This window comes from Vanacampus margaritifer, chromosome 5 (assembly GCF_051991255.1).
Source record: "Vanacampus margaritifer isolate UIUO_Vmar chromosome 5, RoL_Vmar_1.0, whole genome shotgun sequence".
NCBI lineage: Eukaryota > Metazoa > Chordata > Actinopteri > Syngnathiformes > Syngnathidae > Vanacampus > Vanacampus margaritifer.
Window position 1 is genome coordinate 22816020 of NC_135436.1, and position 17867 is coordinate 22833886.

The window sequence follows — 17867 nt, forward strand, 5'->3', positions numbered from 1 at the left end:
TTTTAGAATTTTGATTGTTGGAGGCTTATATAAATGTCTGTGCTCCTTGTCAATGGTCTGATTTATCATTACCACTCTCATGTCAGTAAAGTCCCGTTCCCACCAGTTGGTACAGTTCTTGTCGCAATTTTCTGTGTTTGGGTTTTCATTGTCAAAAGTCTTGACAGTTAGCTGATCAATTTGTACCCTACCAATTAATTTGTAACCCAATGTGCTGTACTGTTCCTGGACTTGTAACACGGGTGGGACCATATCTTAAATGAAGTTAGGTTTGAGTGGGAAACAAATTCTTTTGACATTATTCACGGTTTGAATGGGCTAAATCAGCGTTCATTTGTCTCCAATATTGGGAGAAATATTTGTCCCCATTTGTAAATAAAAATAAATAACTAGACCAGTGCTGTCATTAAAACACACAAAATAACTTGCCCAAGTTTGCCGATCGAAATTCTGTTGATGTGAACTTTGCAAAATATCAAACATGCAGTACCGATATTTTTTTTCAAACTAACCGTCTAAGCACGCACCAAGATCAATAAAAAAAAACATGAACGATCTTCATCTTTCCTATTTTGCTCTTATCTATCTTTACTCTTTTAGGCTGTAACATTAAACTGATTATGTGGGTGTAAATACGGCGCGGGTTGCCATATCGACTGGGCCGCCATCACTCTCAAAGAAATTCAAACAGTTGAACATAGCTCGCTTATTTTTAAGTTTATTACCACAGTCACATGCATATTCATTATGTCAGTAAACCCAGCCAACTAATCTGATTTCTTGTTTGTTCTCGGCTCAATTTTTGCAGTAGTTTGTCAGCAAACATGGCTTGTGTCGTGGTACCGCCTGGGACCCGTTTTCCACAGCTGATGTCTAAATTAGCACGCCGGTTTTATTTAGATTTTGTTGATGGAACAGATAATCACCTCAAATGATACTTTTGTGTGTCAATGTATCGTGCGACCTCCCTAGTGGTCACTAAGATGTGATGTGGGTGAACAGCGGGAATTGTGCACTTTGGGATGTTACGCTCTATCAGCAAGATGAGTGTAAAGTCTGCCCATGTGTGCTGATGCGGGCAAAGAGTTTGCTGCATAGACAAAAACCCGACCATGTATGAGGGGCCGTTTTTTTTTTTTTCCCTCTCCCCCTCCACACACATTTTCAACCCAGATCGTGCCCATAATTACTCGCCCACTTGGAATCCGATCAATCCACTTTTCATGTGCAATGTGTTTATTTAGCTTAAAGGCCAGAATATTTTCAGGCAATGAGGATTTTGGTAACACACTGGGATGTTTGCAGGCCCATCGGCGAGGGATTGGCCTGAAGAATGGAGGTCGTCATGCGTTGCACGTGACCTCCTAATGCAGAACCGGAGTGGTGGAAAGGCGCTATTCTCAGTTTTTTTCTCAGAAATTAAGCCCCATTAATGATTTCGTATGGGTGACTAGTTTGACTGTTAAATTCCTCTGTGCTGTTTGTGCGCTTCACTTTTACCCTGACTTCTTTTCATATCAAAAGGCTGTTCTGTTAGAGTTTGATAAGAGCGGCTGCTGCGTTCAGGACAACATAGACAGCAAGTACAGACCTTCGTTTTTCTTCTTAATTTGATAAAATCACATTAAATACTCTATTAGAATTACTTGGTCATCATGAAAATGGAACGGAACGGAATGATGAAATTGTGAAGTCTTATTATAAAATTGCCAAATGTTTGCACATATACAGTGCAATTATAAGTCTGTTAAAATGTCTTTCCCTCATTTTATATAAAAAAAAGTTTTCATTATATATATATACAGTATGGGATGTTGACACACACTGCTCAGCTAACTATAGTGTGTTATTAGTGGGTAAATGATACTAAATCAAACTATTTTGGTTTTATTGTCCACAAGAAGTCATTTGATTGAGTAATTTTGCTCATGTGTATTTTGTTTTTAGAATCACATTGAACACTGTACTAAAATTCCTGTGTCATTATGGGGTAACTGCCCATTAAGAAACTCTCCAATGTTTTCAGTGACATTACTACTAGCATTTTGTTTTTGCGCAGTAGAGGCCGAACAGTGATTACAGCATAAATACTTACATTTTCATCACATTGTGTGTAGTTGGATGTTGTCAAGTGTAACATGTGCGTTACATTGCGGTATATCCGGTCGCTTCTTTTTAAATACATTTTTAATGGATTTTCTTGAAAACTTCTTGGGTGGTAGCCAGTTTACTTGGGTGGCCCACCCAAGTATTAATATGGTGTGGGAAACACTGCCACTCTTGTCATAGTGAAATATTGATTGACATAAAAACGTTTCAGAAATTCACAATATATTTGTTAAACAGAGCGCAGCTTAAAAAAAAAATTGTGGGTAACTAAGCAATACGCATTTCTTCACTTCAATGGAAGTTCTTTTTTTCCCCTGTAAATTGTTGACTCAATTTTCCTATCCTGCCAAATAATCTTGGATTCTGATTTTATTTCGTAAACATATGGTAACATTTGTAGAAAACTCTTTTATGAACTCGTGTTCACATGCTAATGTTGTATTGAGCATAGTAATGAGGAACGGTGCCATATTGGAAGTCTTAAGCAGGTTACACGCATGAGCGTAAATTAATCATAAATTTGCTGTGCTCAGTTAAATGGGTAACTTCCCACAGCTGACGTCATTTGTTCTTCTTTAAACCGCAAACTGGCTCAGACTGAACTGTGCCCCGCTGCTTGCCACTCTGTTTTTATACAGTATGTTGCATTCATTGTTGACTTGATTGATGCTTAAATCACTACATATCCCCCCCCCCCCCCCCTAGTATACTGCATATAACTCCATTTTTAGAGGTTGTGGTTACACAAAGAACACACTATACGACAAACTGGAAAACTGCTTGCAACTCATCGCGTCAGCTCCTCCTGTTCAAGCTCGGGCCTTCTTGTTAAGTTGCAGGGATGCTCAATATTTACACAAAATATTCACAGAGGGATTCGATATTTTCAAAACGCCGTCCTTGTGCTGAATGGATACACTCAGCATACTTGTTGCTATTTATGTCATCCTTGCAGGATTTGAACTGAAACGTGTCCAACTTTTCTTTTTCTTTTTTTTTTGCATACCACTGTCCTGTCGGGGACGGGGGGAATACTTGAGTTGACTCAACTTATCACCTTTAGTGTCGACTATAAAAAATATAACTTTTGATATTTCTTTCAACCAGCTGAGCTTAGACCACTGAAGCCCAGCTATACCAATACTACAACATCCATATTTTTTTGACAATGAATCTAACTTGATTAAAATTTATCATGGCCCTCCTTTTTTATTTATTAATTTATTTTTTATCAGGCGTACAAGCTCCTGCACACGCTCGAATTGACTAACACACAGAGCAGCTGCTCCATGGCCACGGGCAGACAGGCTGCTACATCAACTGCTCCACGGGCAACGAGAGCACGAATTGAGCTTTTTTTTTTTTGTTCTCATTTTTTTGTCCCGTGCTGCTGCTGCATTAACCACTAACAGTAACGCTTGACCAAGTTCCGTTATTGTGTTTTTTTTTCTTCTTCATGGTTTGTGGATAAAACAAGATCACGTCTACTTGGGGAATTTGACTTAATGTTGATGGAGGGGGGGGGGGGGGGAAGCTTCTAATTAGTACTTGATCACACTATTTCTTTAGTGTTATCGTGGGAGGTGGGCAATGTGTGCGTGAGTGTGTTTTGGGACCTTGTCAGCAGACGGAGCCACAAGGGCCCCTGTGGTAATGTGTGTATTAAATGATTAGTGTGTTAGTTAGCATAACGGCCCTTCAGCAGCGTTTAATCACTCTCAGGGGTGGGCGGCCTCACAGGACGTGGAGGAAAGGGTGGAGGAGGGGGAAAGAGAAGAATTTCAACGGAGGAGTACTGCTGTTTGGATGATGAGTGTAGAGAGGGAGGGGAAAAAAAAGCGTGACAGAGGGCAAGAATCCAACAGCAACACAATCTGAGCACGGCGAGATACGATCTTTATAAGGCCTTCAACGTCTTGTTAATGTCAGCTCTTGGCTCATCATCATCTGGAACGAGCGGCCATAAATAACTCTTAATAACAATGCAGAATGGACACCATAAAGATGGCTCTCGTCTTAGGGATGCACGCCTTCCGTGTGGAATCTCGCCACTGTTGCCGCGATTGTCGGGTGGGGTCTTCCGGGGGGGGGGGGGGGTCATCGGTCGATAATTGCTGTGAAAAGCGCGCGATGGAGTCGCGGCCTTTTGCCAAGGCTCGCACAGTGGCAAGTGATGACACTTGATTGTGCCGGTTAGCTTACTAGGCGGGGTTTTCCCCCTGGCGGGACATGAATGTTGTGGTTCTGTTGTCGGCTGCAGCAACACGCCGGGCCAAGTTCACTGCACTATGCCTAGCAGGGACTACAAAAATGCCTATTAGCTCTGTCTGTCTGTCATAAAATTGTGAAGATACCATCCAGCTTTGCAAGGTGCTTATTAATGTGGACTCGTTGAATTTCTGTAATCGCTTGACTCGTGGTTCTTAACCTGGGTTCGATCAAACCCCAGGGCTTTGGCGAGTCAGTCTCAGGGGTTCAGTGGAAATCAAAACGCACACCTGACTCAAATGATACGTGATGATACGCCCAGCTTGGCCATTATTGGCTGCAAATGATCACGCTACTTTGAGTACTATCTATGCTGCAGGGAATTTAGTTTGCTCAATTGTCGACTTGTGGCTGTTGTGGTATGATTTCTTCATTATTGTAATCCCTCATACTATGTTGAGCAAAGATGAAGAGCCAGATTCAATTTCCACAGTCATTGTGAATTGGGTGTTTAATCAATGTATATCAATGTGACAGAAAAGTGTAATTTTGTGTGCAGGACGAATCGCTACATAAATATTGTGAATGTGATGCATCATATATAGTTTTATTCCAGTACGTATATTGATCACTGTATCATGATATTACATTCATGGGGGGAAAAAAATTAATGGCGGACCTTGTTCAAGTTCGTGTTCACTTTGATCTTTTATCTTTAAAGTTAATCATGTGACTAACAGGCAAAAAGGAAGACACGGAATGTGTACTGTTGTTGTTGTTTTTAACCATACACTGCCATTGCTATTGATATAAAAGTTTTAATGATTTTGGTTATTACCAAGAAAAGCATTGAAGTTTAGTTTGATCTAACTTTTCAAATTTCATTACAAAATGTTGCAATATCGCAATCCTCACCTCTTCCGTCTAGATTCTGTCCTTTTAAAGACGATCTTGTTTTACGTTGTTGCATTTGCGTTGCAGAAAGAACTCGATGCCACCGCCACACAGCTCGCCAACAGACAGGACGAGAGCGAACAGTCCAGGAAGAAGCTCATCGACCTCAGCCGCGAGTTCAAGAAGAACACACCAGAGGTGAGCGAGTGTGCCTGTCAGCTGCGTACCCGCCGAACACGTGCCCGTGTCGTGTTTGGCGGCCATAGTTTGCCCCTGCATGCGTGTGCGCTCGTCTTCATAAACGCAGCAGTGATTATTTACAGAGAAAGCGCAGCAGCGGAGGAGGAGGAGGAGGAGGAGGAGCGCCGAGATGTGGGCTTGGCTCCCAAAAATAGTCTCTCCATTAGTTTCCCTGAAATCCTAAAGAGACAAAACAGAAAACCCCTCAGGAGTTTGTATTATCTGACCTAGTTTTTTATGCGTGCAGAAAGTGTGGTCCGCGAGTGTGTGTGTGTGTGTGACCGCAAGAGAGAGGGAGCGGGCGAGAGGCAGGGAGTGTGACAACGCTGCTAAGCGGGATCAGGGGGGAATTCTGTCCTATTCCTGTGTTCCCATCCCTCCTCCTGGGAATATTTGTTTCATCTCTGTTACCCGGGCAACACATTTTTAAACCGCACACGCGAAAACAAAGTATTGTTGTGTTATTATTGGTAATGTCACCATGGTGAATTATTGATGGCCCAATGAATTATGTATGAACGCAGTAGACGGCAGATAGAAAATTGTCAACTCTCCGCGGAGTTGATCGCAGGCCTATTATGGTTAACACAGGGTGACGATTGCCGCTATTGACTTTAGCTCGGAGCACACCCGCTTTAGCAGATGATCCCCCAGAGGAAACTGGAGTGGAGCCTCCAAAGTCTGCAATCTGTGTCTGTGATGCTGTGATCCTAGATTTGTATGGATTTCAACATAAAATTTACCATTGAGAAACAATATTTGGTATAAATCCAAATTGTGACAACATGGGTGGTTACCACAGACCTCACAGTTATGAGGGTCTTGTTTGTTTGCTTGTTTTCTTTGAATACTCCATCTTCTACCCAGATGAGGTTCATTGAAGCCTCTAAATTGTCGATGCGACTGACAAACGACATGCGCCGAATCATAAATCATAGAGAAGCCTGGCGGCCCGCCCGGTATATAAAGCACTGGGGGAAACCCTGCTTGCTGTCATATACTGTCACGCACTAATGTCAACGCAGCACTCCTCAAAATCATGTTCAATTGCCAAATTTATTCACAAAAATTCGCAAATTTTTTACACTGTCATTGAGTAAGCACACCGTTACAAACGGGTCACTGCCGCCAGACATTCCGACCAATGTCTGCGTTAGCGTTGACGAGAGAAGGGGTTTTAATAGTTAACCAAAGCTAACAACGTGCAGTCATTCAATGTCATTTTCCCAAATTCTATTTCAAAGGTCTAATGCTGCATTTGAGGAAAGTGGGAAGTCGGACTTTTGCGACTTCATACCAGGAAGTGTGCATGGGAACGCCCCTTTGTACTCAGAGATCCGAGTTGCTAAGTCTGAGGGGGTAAAAGGGCCCCGACTTCAACAACCGGCTTCAATCTGACGTCACTTGACAATGTCGACCCTCCGTAGAGACACAAACCGAGAATGGCAAGATTTTAATTAGATATTTATATTGGTACTTTATTTGACACATAACACAATGTGATTTGGAATGACTACAACAAACAATATATGGGAATCAGCCATCTTTGTAACGCTTTGAGGTCAGAACAAAGTTTGATTTATCTGAATTTCCGCCTTCCTCGAATGCGGCTTAAATACCACGAGTGAAGCAATTAGATAGTCCGATAGCGCTTTTAAAATCAGTCGACTTTTGCAGATTTTTTTTTTTTATATAATAAATAATAATAATAAAGAATATATACCAAATATTCCCCTCCCAAAAAATTGGCTATTTCTTGCCAAATTTTCTCTCCGTTGTATAGTACAAGTTATTTTGATTATTATAGATATTTTTTTATTCATCGGCTGGTTAATTGGGGATGGAAATTATTCTACCAAATGTCAGAATGGGCATTGGCCTAAAAGCAATGTTTTTTTTGGGGGCCCTACTGCCTAGTTTCAAACTCTACTTGACTAGCTTTAAGGTGTCCGCTTTTTGGAGCTTCAACTGTTTCTGCCAATTTGATTCAAGCCTACACATTGATCTACAACGTCATTTTCAAAGTGGAAGTGTTACAAACGCACACAAAAAAAAACACACACACACAGAGAGGCAGATAACTGGGCAAAGACATTCATCAGTGTAACAAGGCTGTGATTTAGGAAGGCTCCTCTGGCGTCTGCGCGGCCCCTGGCATCTCCCTGGTATGTGGAGGAGGAATCTGAGCCGGGGCCAGTCTAGCGACAGGATTCATTACAGGGCTGTAACGGCACTAAAAGGCACAACATTTCAAAAGAAGCCTATATAAGCATTGATGTGGTCTTCACCCAAAAGGCTGCTTGGTGAAGTTTGATGACGTGGCCTGATTAGAAATGCCCTGATTGTGTCCTGCGCGCGCGTGTGTGTGTGTGTGGCCCGTTCTATAGAGCGGGCCCCGTCAGCTCTTTATGGTCCACACCAGTCATCGCAGATCACAGTCACATCAGATCAGACTGCATTAAGCTGAGCGGGAGTCCGTCTCTGATCCATAATTCAGCAAGCAGGAGAAGCGGGGCCCACGTTGACTGTGTCTCGTCTGCTGAGCCGTACTCGCCATGAACTGAACACACACACACACACACACACACACACACATACACGGCAGCTTTTGTAACATTTTAAAAGTAGCGCAAAGAAATGTGGCGTAAAAAAAAACAAAGCTTTCATTATTCATTTCAACTGACACACTGATTTTTGTGTGCGTGCGCATGTGTGCGCGCCGCCTGAATTATTCATTCTGTTCTTAATTTTTCTTTTAGTTAGTCAAGGCCCTTCTAGCAGCCTTTTATAAAGGCCAGGGTGGGAATGGTTGTAAAATGCCCCAAAGATTGCTAGCCAGAGGCGGCGGTAGTAAAGCAACTGTGTGTTCTTGTGTGTCCCCGTGCTCGCGCGCGCGTGTGTGTGTGTTTGTGTGCGCACACGTGCACATGCGCACACGTTTGTGTTTGGCTGCGGGGCAGACAGACAGCGAATGGGAGTTCCATATTCCCCGGGGGCTTCCTCGGGCTGGCCTGTCTGCTGTCTGCCGGCAGATCACACACCAGCCATCCATCCTGTCCTCCTCCTGCACACACACACACTGACCATGCTGTGTGTGTGTGTGTGCATTGTTATGTTATATGGTCATAAATCTTTGAAAGTGGGAGGGGGCCAATGGGGCGACGCGCTGGAGAGATGACCATACCACGAACGTATCAGGGCAGCAAAAGCAGTAACTTGCCCCTGTGTGTGTTCATTTTCAAATATGCTATCGTTTAAATAATTCTGCCATTCTTCAGCTGGCTATGGGGGCGGGGCTTCGGGGGGGTTTACCAGAAGTTTATTTGAACAAAGTTGTTATTTATGGCAGCGTCGTGTTACGCAGACATTACTGGGTTTATTTTACGTCAATAATGTATGTTTTAAGTTGGAAATAGTTGAAAACAAACTGAATGAAAAAAGGTAAATTAGGATCAAATTTGGATCTCATCAGAATCTATTGCAAATGAGAGGAGACGCTCTCGTGTGTGGGTGTTTGTATTGTGTCTGCTTATCTTGTGTGTGTTTGAAAGGGGGGTGGGGGGAGGGGGGGTCGCTGAAGGTCATTATCCCTGGCAGGGGAATATTGAATTGGTCCAGACAAACAGCCACGGCGACCCCTGATGAGGTAACAATAGAGGTGGGTCAGCGAGGTCGTGACCCGTCCTCAGCCTGTCTGGACCGAGCTGGGATTGGGCCAGACGCTGTTGCCGGGTCAGTTTGGGATACGCCGACTCGTCCGGGCTTTTGGACCGAGATTTCTCAACTGTGAGGCTCATATCTGTCGTTGCCCCACTTCACATCTTCATTAGGCACGTTTTTTTTTTTTTTGCGTGTGTCTGTGTGTATTCAGCGAGTGTGCAAATCAAATGTTCCTGAACAAAATGTCCTATTCTGCTACACTTTTTACCGTACGCTCCAGTTCAGTCTGTCAGGATGTAGGCTCGGCTAACAGCATGGTGATTTGCATGTTCCCCTGATACATAGTCCAGTGGCTATCTAATCAGAAACCGCTGACTCGCACTGGAAAGTCATGCAATGGGATGAAAAGCATTTGCTGTACAGTCAAATGATGAAACAGGAAAAAAAAAAAAATCCAAATGGGTGCGCGGAGACAATTTGCATGAACTGTAGGCCTACTTTGCGGTTTATGCTAGCGCCTCGCACGCACTAGTGGCGCCTCTGGGTGGCCCAGGTGGTGCTGCACCTGCTCTTGTGAGAAGCCCGGTCCACCAGGGCACCCCAGGGTGCAAACCTGGTCTCATGCTCATCACTCACACGCGCGCCGCTCATTTCCTATTGGATGTGGTGAGAGTGATTTTCCCAAGGACTAATTTGATCAGCACTATGGTGGAACCTCCCAGTTGAATACAATCTGTTCCCAATTTATTTGTTATTTAATGTTTTCTAAAGATAGACCAATATGTTTTTTTTTTAAGGTTCCGATACCGATACTGTTAATAGTCAAAGAGGCTTTGATATTTGGAGCCAGTATTAATTTTCACTGAACGGAAATTGGCATTTAAAAAACAAAACAAAACTGATTAAAAAAAAAAAAAATAGTTCCCTGAAGTAGGGCTGCTCTAAAATATTAATTACCATTAATTTAGTAATAATTGAAATCACTATTAGGATGATCATTTGTTTTTTGGTGCAAAACAAGAAAATGTTCAAATGAAAAAAATATTTTCTTTAAAACACTATAATTATGCAAGTTTCTTTTGGATCAAAAAAGATTAATTAAATTAGTTATTTTAAAATTGAAAAAAGGTGGAAATATATACATTTAAACAACTCAAAATTAGTATTAATAATATAAAATTTTTGTTTACGATCATGCCAATTTTGTAATTGTGGAGTGTAACAATTGAAATCGTATTTGAATTTCAATTAATTGCACAGCCCTTATATATTGATGAAGCTCCCACACTTTATTTATGTATTTATTTTTAATAAAGTGCAAGCAGGCAATGTACATGCAAAACTTAACGCTTGCTGACAGGGTGGAAGATGACATGGTGGACATTGTGGCTGGCATTTGCACTTTCTGAGCACATGATTCAGTTAGCATGTTAGCAAAAACGATTCAGTTAGCAAGCTGAGCTGTGTATAATACTGTTAAACAAATATTTTGAATTTCTGCAATTGATGTTTCACAGTGACAGAGTAGACACATTTTGAGAGACTTTTATGTGCTGTACAATTTTTTGGGCCACTGTAATTAGCCCTCTGACAATCATTATTATGCTACATTTTTATGATGACGGTAATTCTAATGAGGACACCAATGACACCTTATAGTCTCAAGACAGGATGTCTAAAGTCACATTTTTTAGTTTGGTTTCTCAATTGTTTGGTTTTAGTGGCGCTCACATGTAAAAACGCCGCTTGTGATTGATTGAGTCAGTTATCAAAATATCTCGGTGATTATAATTTCATAGCGACTGACCTACCTTCCTTCATTTTTCAGGACTTTAGGAAACAAGTCGCCCCTTTGCTCAAGAGCTTCCAAGGAGAGGTGAGTGCTTCCCGTTATAAACATGCTTATTAAACGCAGCACTCACAAGACGCCATTTTAACCGCCGCTCTGACTTCGCTTCTCTTTTAGTCTTCCCCGTTACCCCCCCCCCCCCCTCTCACTCCTGTTCTTTCTCTCGCCACTATCTCATTTCCCCTCCCACTTTTTTCTCCTCCTCTTGATTTTCCTGTCCTATTCATGAAGTCCCGTAGCCCGAGGGTGTGTTTAAATTGCATCCTGCAACAAAAAAAAGGCATCACAAAACCCTGGCTTTAGCCTGTCGCAACTCACCAAATGCCATTTCCTTTGAATTTGTTTATTTTTTTTGCTTGTCTGACTGAGGTGTTTTTTTTTTTTTGATAGGGTGAATCACAGGCCATTGCTCTTCATTATGACAAATTTATTTTATTCCGGTGTAACATTTCACCCCCCTCCCCTACATTTGCGTGTACCTTGACCTATAAGAAGTGACTGTGTGTGTGTGCGTGCGTGTGCTTATATCACACTCCCACACTCGCACTCCTCCTCCATCATTTTGGCCTATTTCCATGCTGACTCCTCCTCCTCGAAGCATTCCCAGTTGACTCCCATATGTGAGAGAGGGTAAGAGTGGAAGCGGCTGTTTTGGACTCTGGCATTATTTGGGGCTGGAGTGGGTGGACATTCAGTGCAGCCAACTCTTCTCCCAGCTCACACACACGCACACACACACATGCGCTCACACTCTAAACACACGAGCCGAATCACGCCAATAGATAGTGACAGGGCTGCTGTGCTACTGGCCATAGAATATTGCAGTTTAACACTGGGTTACTTTTCCATATTCTCGTGTTGGTTGGGGCAGCCCACCACAGGCAGCGGTTGTGTTGAAAAAACAAAAAACACTCTATGATTCCGGCATGTTCTGCTGATGATCTGCGCTCTATTTAGAGCGAAGAAACTGCAGCGACGTAATTGTGGTTTTGTCAGCTGTTTCCACCACTGGCGTCGACACACCTCAACGTGCACAACCCAATAAAACGAGACGCATAGTGGGTGGTCGGCCAGCCGAGGAGACGTTATCGTGTGATTATTGAGATAATACTGTACACCCGCGCCAGTCGAGGAGCAGCCCATCAATCAGTCGACTATTCTGCTGCGCCGGCGTGCCACGACACGAGCCGCGCCGGGAGTGTGGCATTTTTAGCCCGGGCTTTGTTTGCTCTCCCCCCCCCCCCCCATCCTGGAGCCTTTTGATCGAGGACAAGACGTCTTCGTTGCCCGTCCTCCAGCAACCGTCTGGATGTCGGTTCCAGACAGTACTTTGAAGTTTGGCTGTCTTTGTCATTGGAAGGTGGATGCCTGCAGGTTGTAATTATTATCAATAAACTGTACAGTTTCCACAAGGCCTCACTGTGGAGTGCGTGTGTACGTGAGTTGGCGTGCGTATGTTGCATGCGCCGTGTTCCTTGTTGGTCCATCGATCAGATAAGCTTTTCCATTATCCAAGGCTTCAGTCTCTGCTTCCCATAGCCTCCCCTTATCAGACTCCAGTGGGGCCCCCACACACACACACGCACACAACACCCCTCCACCCCCTCACCCACAGCCACACCAACCACTCAGGTGGGCCCGATGCCCTTCACACAGGAATAGGGGAGAGGTGGTGCTGAGTGACGGTGGCACAAGGGCGCTGACGTACGTACGGATGTGAGCTCGCGATGTGTCAGGAAAGCCTTTTTTTTTTTTTTTTGCAATTGCAAGCATTTCTCCCGATGCCGGCGCCGTATCATTTGTGTCACTTCATTTGTTTTGAGTGTGCGTGCGGGTATGGGGGCAGGGGGAGGATGTGAGAGCAGATGTGATCGGAATTGGTGGAGCGAGCTGCAGTTTGGGAACCGCAAGGGTTGTATTTGCAAATCCTGGGTGGTCTTCTAATGGCTCTGGTCCTGCAGTTAACCTGCCTCTAACTGTAGGGTGTGTCCTACATTAAACGTCTATTTCCTGCCTCCCATGTTGGGCTATATAAAGCTGCCGTACCACTGACCTTGGCCCCGTCATTGTACAGTCATGCAGCTGTCTTCCTTTACCGCCTCAGGAAGATAATATATGTATCAGTTTGTGAGCGTGCATGTTTCCCCCTCTTTTTCCACTCTTCAAGGACCACTCCATTCGGTACACCTGCACTGCATTGTTCTAACTATGGAACAGTTCTTCTATTTTTTATTTTTTATTTTTTCGTTTCAAATGGCCAACCTTAAGTAAATCTCGCATTGCTTTGTGGCGAGGTTATTGCACACTCAGTGTTGTAATACCGAAATAAATATTCTTCGCGGGAAACATCCTGAGTGCAGCGTGCGTTAGCATGCATGCTACTTGGTATACCTGCTAGCTGCGGAGACCATATATATATATATATATATATATATATATATTTATTAGAACTCATTGAATTCTCTTAGCCACCCAGAGTGAAGGATCTAAGTATTGATATCCATGCCAACGACCACATGCCTGAAATGTACGTGATTTGCTTCCTTTTTTCTGAACGATGGCATAACGTTTGACAATGTCTTGTGCAGCTTAGCAACTTGTTGCGCTGTCGGCGTTTGAACGAAGAAAGAACAAAAGAAAAGAAAGATTTGCAGCGGGTGCTCTAAGATTCAGAACATGTGGTCAAAGAACATCAGATATGATTTCATGTGTATGGACACCATTCTACTTTAAGATGTTAACTTGCGCTCCCGCATGGTTTACGTCCGTCACTGTCAAACTGTCAAAAGTGGACTTGTGCTAAACATGTAAACAAAGCATCGCTTCCAGTGACGTCACCATTTTGACTAGATCTGCAAAATATGATTCCATTTTTTTTTAAATTGCCACATCCCACTCAAAAGGTTTTAATTGGCACATTGGCAAATATGTAGTTAAGTCTAAGCCTGATTCACGGTAGTTCTAAAATCACGCTAACAAACTTGTACAGGTATTAGGTAGTAAATGACTCTCTTATCTTGGTGTAAATCAAAACTGAGGATTATCATTTTTGGAAACGTCATAAGCTTTTGTTTGTGTGTACTTAATGTTGAGGCCAGTGAGTGTACAGTACAGTTTACAGGAACACACTCTGTGTTGAACAGGTTTGATTGTGGTGTGTAAGCAGTATTAGTCCCGAGGATCCGTAATCTCCCATTAGTGACCACGCAATTGACCATCCCAATCACTATTGTGTCACACGATGAGGGCAAAGTACACAAGGCCGCGTGATGTGAGAATTACATTATAATAGCGGCAGAACACCGTGTGTGTGTGTGCGTGTGTGTTTGAGACAAGTCAGACCTGTCCATCCGGAGCTTATGAGAGAAACATTTGACAAAGATTGATGGTTAGAAAAAAAAAAATGGACGAGAACATGGAAGTGACAAGAGGGAGAATTGGAAAGAGAGAAATAATGGAGGGGGAAAAGAGGGAGGGCTGCTGGCACCAGTCGACCGAGGGCCAGATGTTTTGCGGCTAAAAAACTAGAGATGAATCAAAGCCATGTGAAGAGATTTATTAGGTTCCCATAGGAGCGCCGGCAGAATTACATGTATCCCACTTTGTTTACAGTGGCGAGAACCTCTAAACCACCCATCAGCAACACTACTGGTTTGGCTGGGAATGTGAAGACTTAATATTTGGACTTATTCGGGCTTTTGTCTCTATTCGTTTTTTTTTCTTTTCCCCGCGAATGTGCTGCCGGAGCTGGAAGAGAAACACATGCCTGTTTAGTCTGAGTGCGTGAGGCACAGTAGTCAGCTGTAGCGCTGCCCAGTACAGTAGCAACATCTGAATGTCTTTATTTGGCATCTGTTTCCCTCCATTTCTACTTGACTTCAGATGTGTTGCCGGCACTACTTGTCCTGCTTTTCTTATCGAAGCGTGACAGTGAGTTTAGCGGCGTTTCACCATTGACGAGCGTATTAAACGTCTCCTGTATGATATCAGAATTAATCCCTTATGGATCCATTCTAATGCTGTCCATTTCGATTAATATCTGGGATGGGATGTCCTCTCGTGTTAATGGCTGCGTCGGTAATGGATCCGCGCTGTATTGCCGCTAAGAGCTGACTGAATAATCTGCCCCTGCTGTGGCTGGAAAGACTGAGCCAGCTGTTTAATGATGTCAGCGCGCTGGAGGGGATACGACCACACTTGCACTCGCTCTGGACAGACGGATAGACACAAATACACGGCAAACGGAACGCGTCCGTCACCGCCTGAACAGCTGAGCCGACTGCACGGGAAGGAAACACAACAACTGTGGTTACACGCAACAGACCTACACGCAGTCAGGGTGGACGACTGGATCTGAAGCCACCATGCGACGCAGGTCTGGTGTCATTCGGGGCTGTAAACCGAACCTAAAAGGCTACAAAACGTATAAAACATGGCATGACCATACAGTGCATCCCACCAATGAGGAGGTACAATTATTATTATTATTATTATTTTTTTATTTATTAAATTATAATTAGGTAATATTACCGAATGAACAATACTGAGCTCTCCAGAAAATAAAAGAAGAAGAAAAAAAAACCCAATGAGGATGTACCACGCCGCTATCCACAAACAAGACAAAACCCTATTTTTATTATGAATGCCGTTTTGTGTAGTCAAGGCTCGAAATTGCGACCAAAATAGTCACACATGCGACATTTCTCCCCCAGCGTGGATAAAAATGTGCCCATTTGGGCGGGGTGCTTTGTAGAGTGGGCCAATTACCGGTTTGCCGTTTTACCTTAGTTTTAAAAAGTCAAGTTTTCAATAACCGCTAAGCTCTTCTTAGCTTAGCTCTTAGTTTAGCTTAGCTTCTTAGCTCTTTTTTTTTTTTTTTTTTTTGAGGGGACGTCTACACAGGGCGCAATATAATCGGCTGCTTGCAGATTTGAATAAATGTGCCGCCTCTGAAGTTAATTGCGTCCGATTCATTTTTGTGTAATAAGTAATCGTTCGGTGCTGGCACTTGAAAATGGCATCAAAGGTTTTTTTTTCTAAAGACAAAGGGGCCAGCACGAGTTTTAACACGTTTTGAGTGACCAAGAACTATAAAGGAGATGGAAAGTGAATATTCTTTTACCACCATATCTAATACAAGAGTTCTTATACTGTTATATTTGCCATTATTTTATTAGCCATGTAGTTTTCTTTATTGATTGTGTTTTATGTTTTCATAACCCCAATTTCATTGGCATTAAAGGCTTTCCATTTGTTCAATGTTTATATACAGCACCTTGTTATAGCGACTGATCTATAAATAAAATGAAGTTAAGAGTTGAGTGTCTGGTAGCCGCGTCGTAGGCCTGCGCGGACACAGCAGATGTCCGTCTTCAACCACCGATGCGAATCATGTTCAGTTGTAAGGTGTGTGGCTTTACCATCGTTACAAATATATTATATAATTTTAGAACAATACTTACCACGTACTTATACCATTTATAATTTCATGGCTGACGAAATCTTGTGGCCAACTATTAGCACTAGTAAACATTACGTACCGCGTCGGATACATGCATTAAAATGAGTTTGCTCCCGAGTTCCAATTATTCTCTTCATTGTCGTTCACGTCCTCATCCAGCTGTCTTTTGTTTGTGAGATTTTACTTCAAGTTGGGTTCGAATTCATCGTGCTACGTGCGGCAGGCGTACGTTGTTGAAAATTTGCACAAGGAAACAAAATAACACTATTGTTAATCTTCTGTTCTTGTATTACTGCTTAACTTTATTGTGGTCATTGTAAAGAACTTTGCTTCTCACTTTTTGTAATATGAATTTATTTTTGGAATTATTTATTCTTTATTAATGTTATGCCTTGATTTTTTTTTACTCCATCCTCTCTGGCTCATGTGTTTTAAATTCATGATGTTTTATTATTTGTCAGATTTAATTTAATGAAAAATAACTGTTAAAGTGAATGTTATTTTATTAAATGATTATTTTATTGTTAAATAAATTAACATTTATTACCATGATATTACCACGATACCCTGATACTGACAATTGTCAATTCCCTTCTTGAACGCAATGCATGCTGTTTTTTTCAACATCCATCCATGGGCCAATAAATGTAGCAACGATGTTCGCATTTTCGCAAACAGTTTTTCTTGCCGGCATAACATTTTTAACATTTAAATTTGCCATTATCCCTTTGTCCCCCAACCAGTTTGACGAGTGCCCGACGACTATTAACGGGCAAAAATTTTGGTCCCTCTCTCCTTTTTCACCCCTGACCTATTTTCATTCCTGTTTTTTTTTTACTCTGAAAGTTGATGGGTCAATGGCTAGCCTTTAGCACATATTCATCTTGCATCACACGCACATCTGAGGTGTTGTGACCTGCTAACCCTCCATTTCTCTTTCTCCAATACAGATCGACGCCCTGAGCAAGAGGAGTAAAGAAGCAGAGGCCGCCTTCTTAAACGTGTACAAGAAAATAATCGATGTCCCAGGTAAGACGCCTCCTCGTGCTGTATCTTGAGTCGGTCTAGACGCGTCAGCAGGCTCCGAAAATGTCGTCAGGAGGACCCTTTCATGCATGCAGGCAGCACCAACAGATAAGGAGGGGGAAAAAGCATGACACCATCCCTCTGGTGCTCCTCGGCGACGCATTCAGGCGTGCTGCGGCGCCCTAATATGTCCACATGAGATCTGTTCTCCACTGGTGTTGCCTTTAAGAAGCTCTTTAAAAAAAAGAAAAAAAGTTGTTCTCATGTGCTTGCTGCCGCAACGTATATGCAGTCAGCGCATCGAGGTCGAAGAGGGACATGAAGCACAGTCACACCACTGGTGGCAGTTCTTCACCTACACGGGGGCCCTGAAGGGGGCCACGTATGTCGGAACAAGAGGCGCGGAGTTCATCCATAGCG

General features: G+C 42.9%; 1 protein-coding gene across 4 annotated transcripts in view; it reads left to right on the top strand.

Annotated features, from left to right (window-relative positions):
• The window catches only part of cux1b (cut-like homeobox 1b), a 93163-nt gene that overhangs the window by 25443 nt on the left and 49853 nt on the right, over positions 1-17867 (top strand). For all 4 annotated transcript variants that reach the window (XM_077566932.1, XM_077566928.1, XM_077566929.1 and 1 more), the window contains exons 2-4: positions 5299-5409; positions 10940-10987; positions 17372-17450. In XM_077566932.1, coding sequence (XP_077423058.1) covers positions 5299-5409; positions 10940-10987; positions 17372-17450 — 238 coding nt within the window. The remainder of the gene's footprint in view (positions 1-5298; positions 5410-10939; positions 10988-17371; positions 17451-17867) is intronic.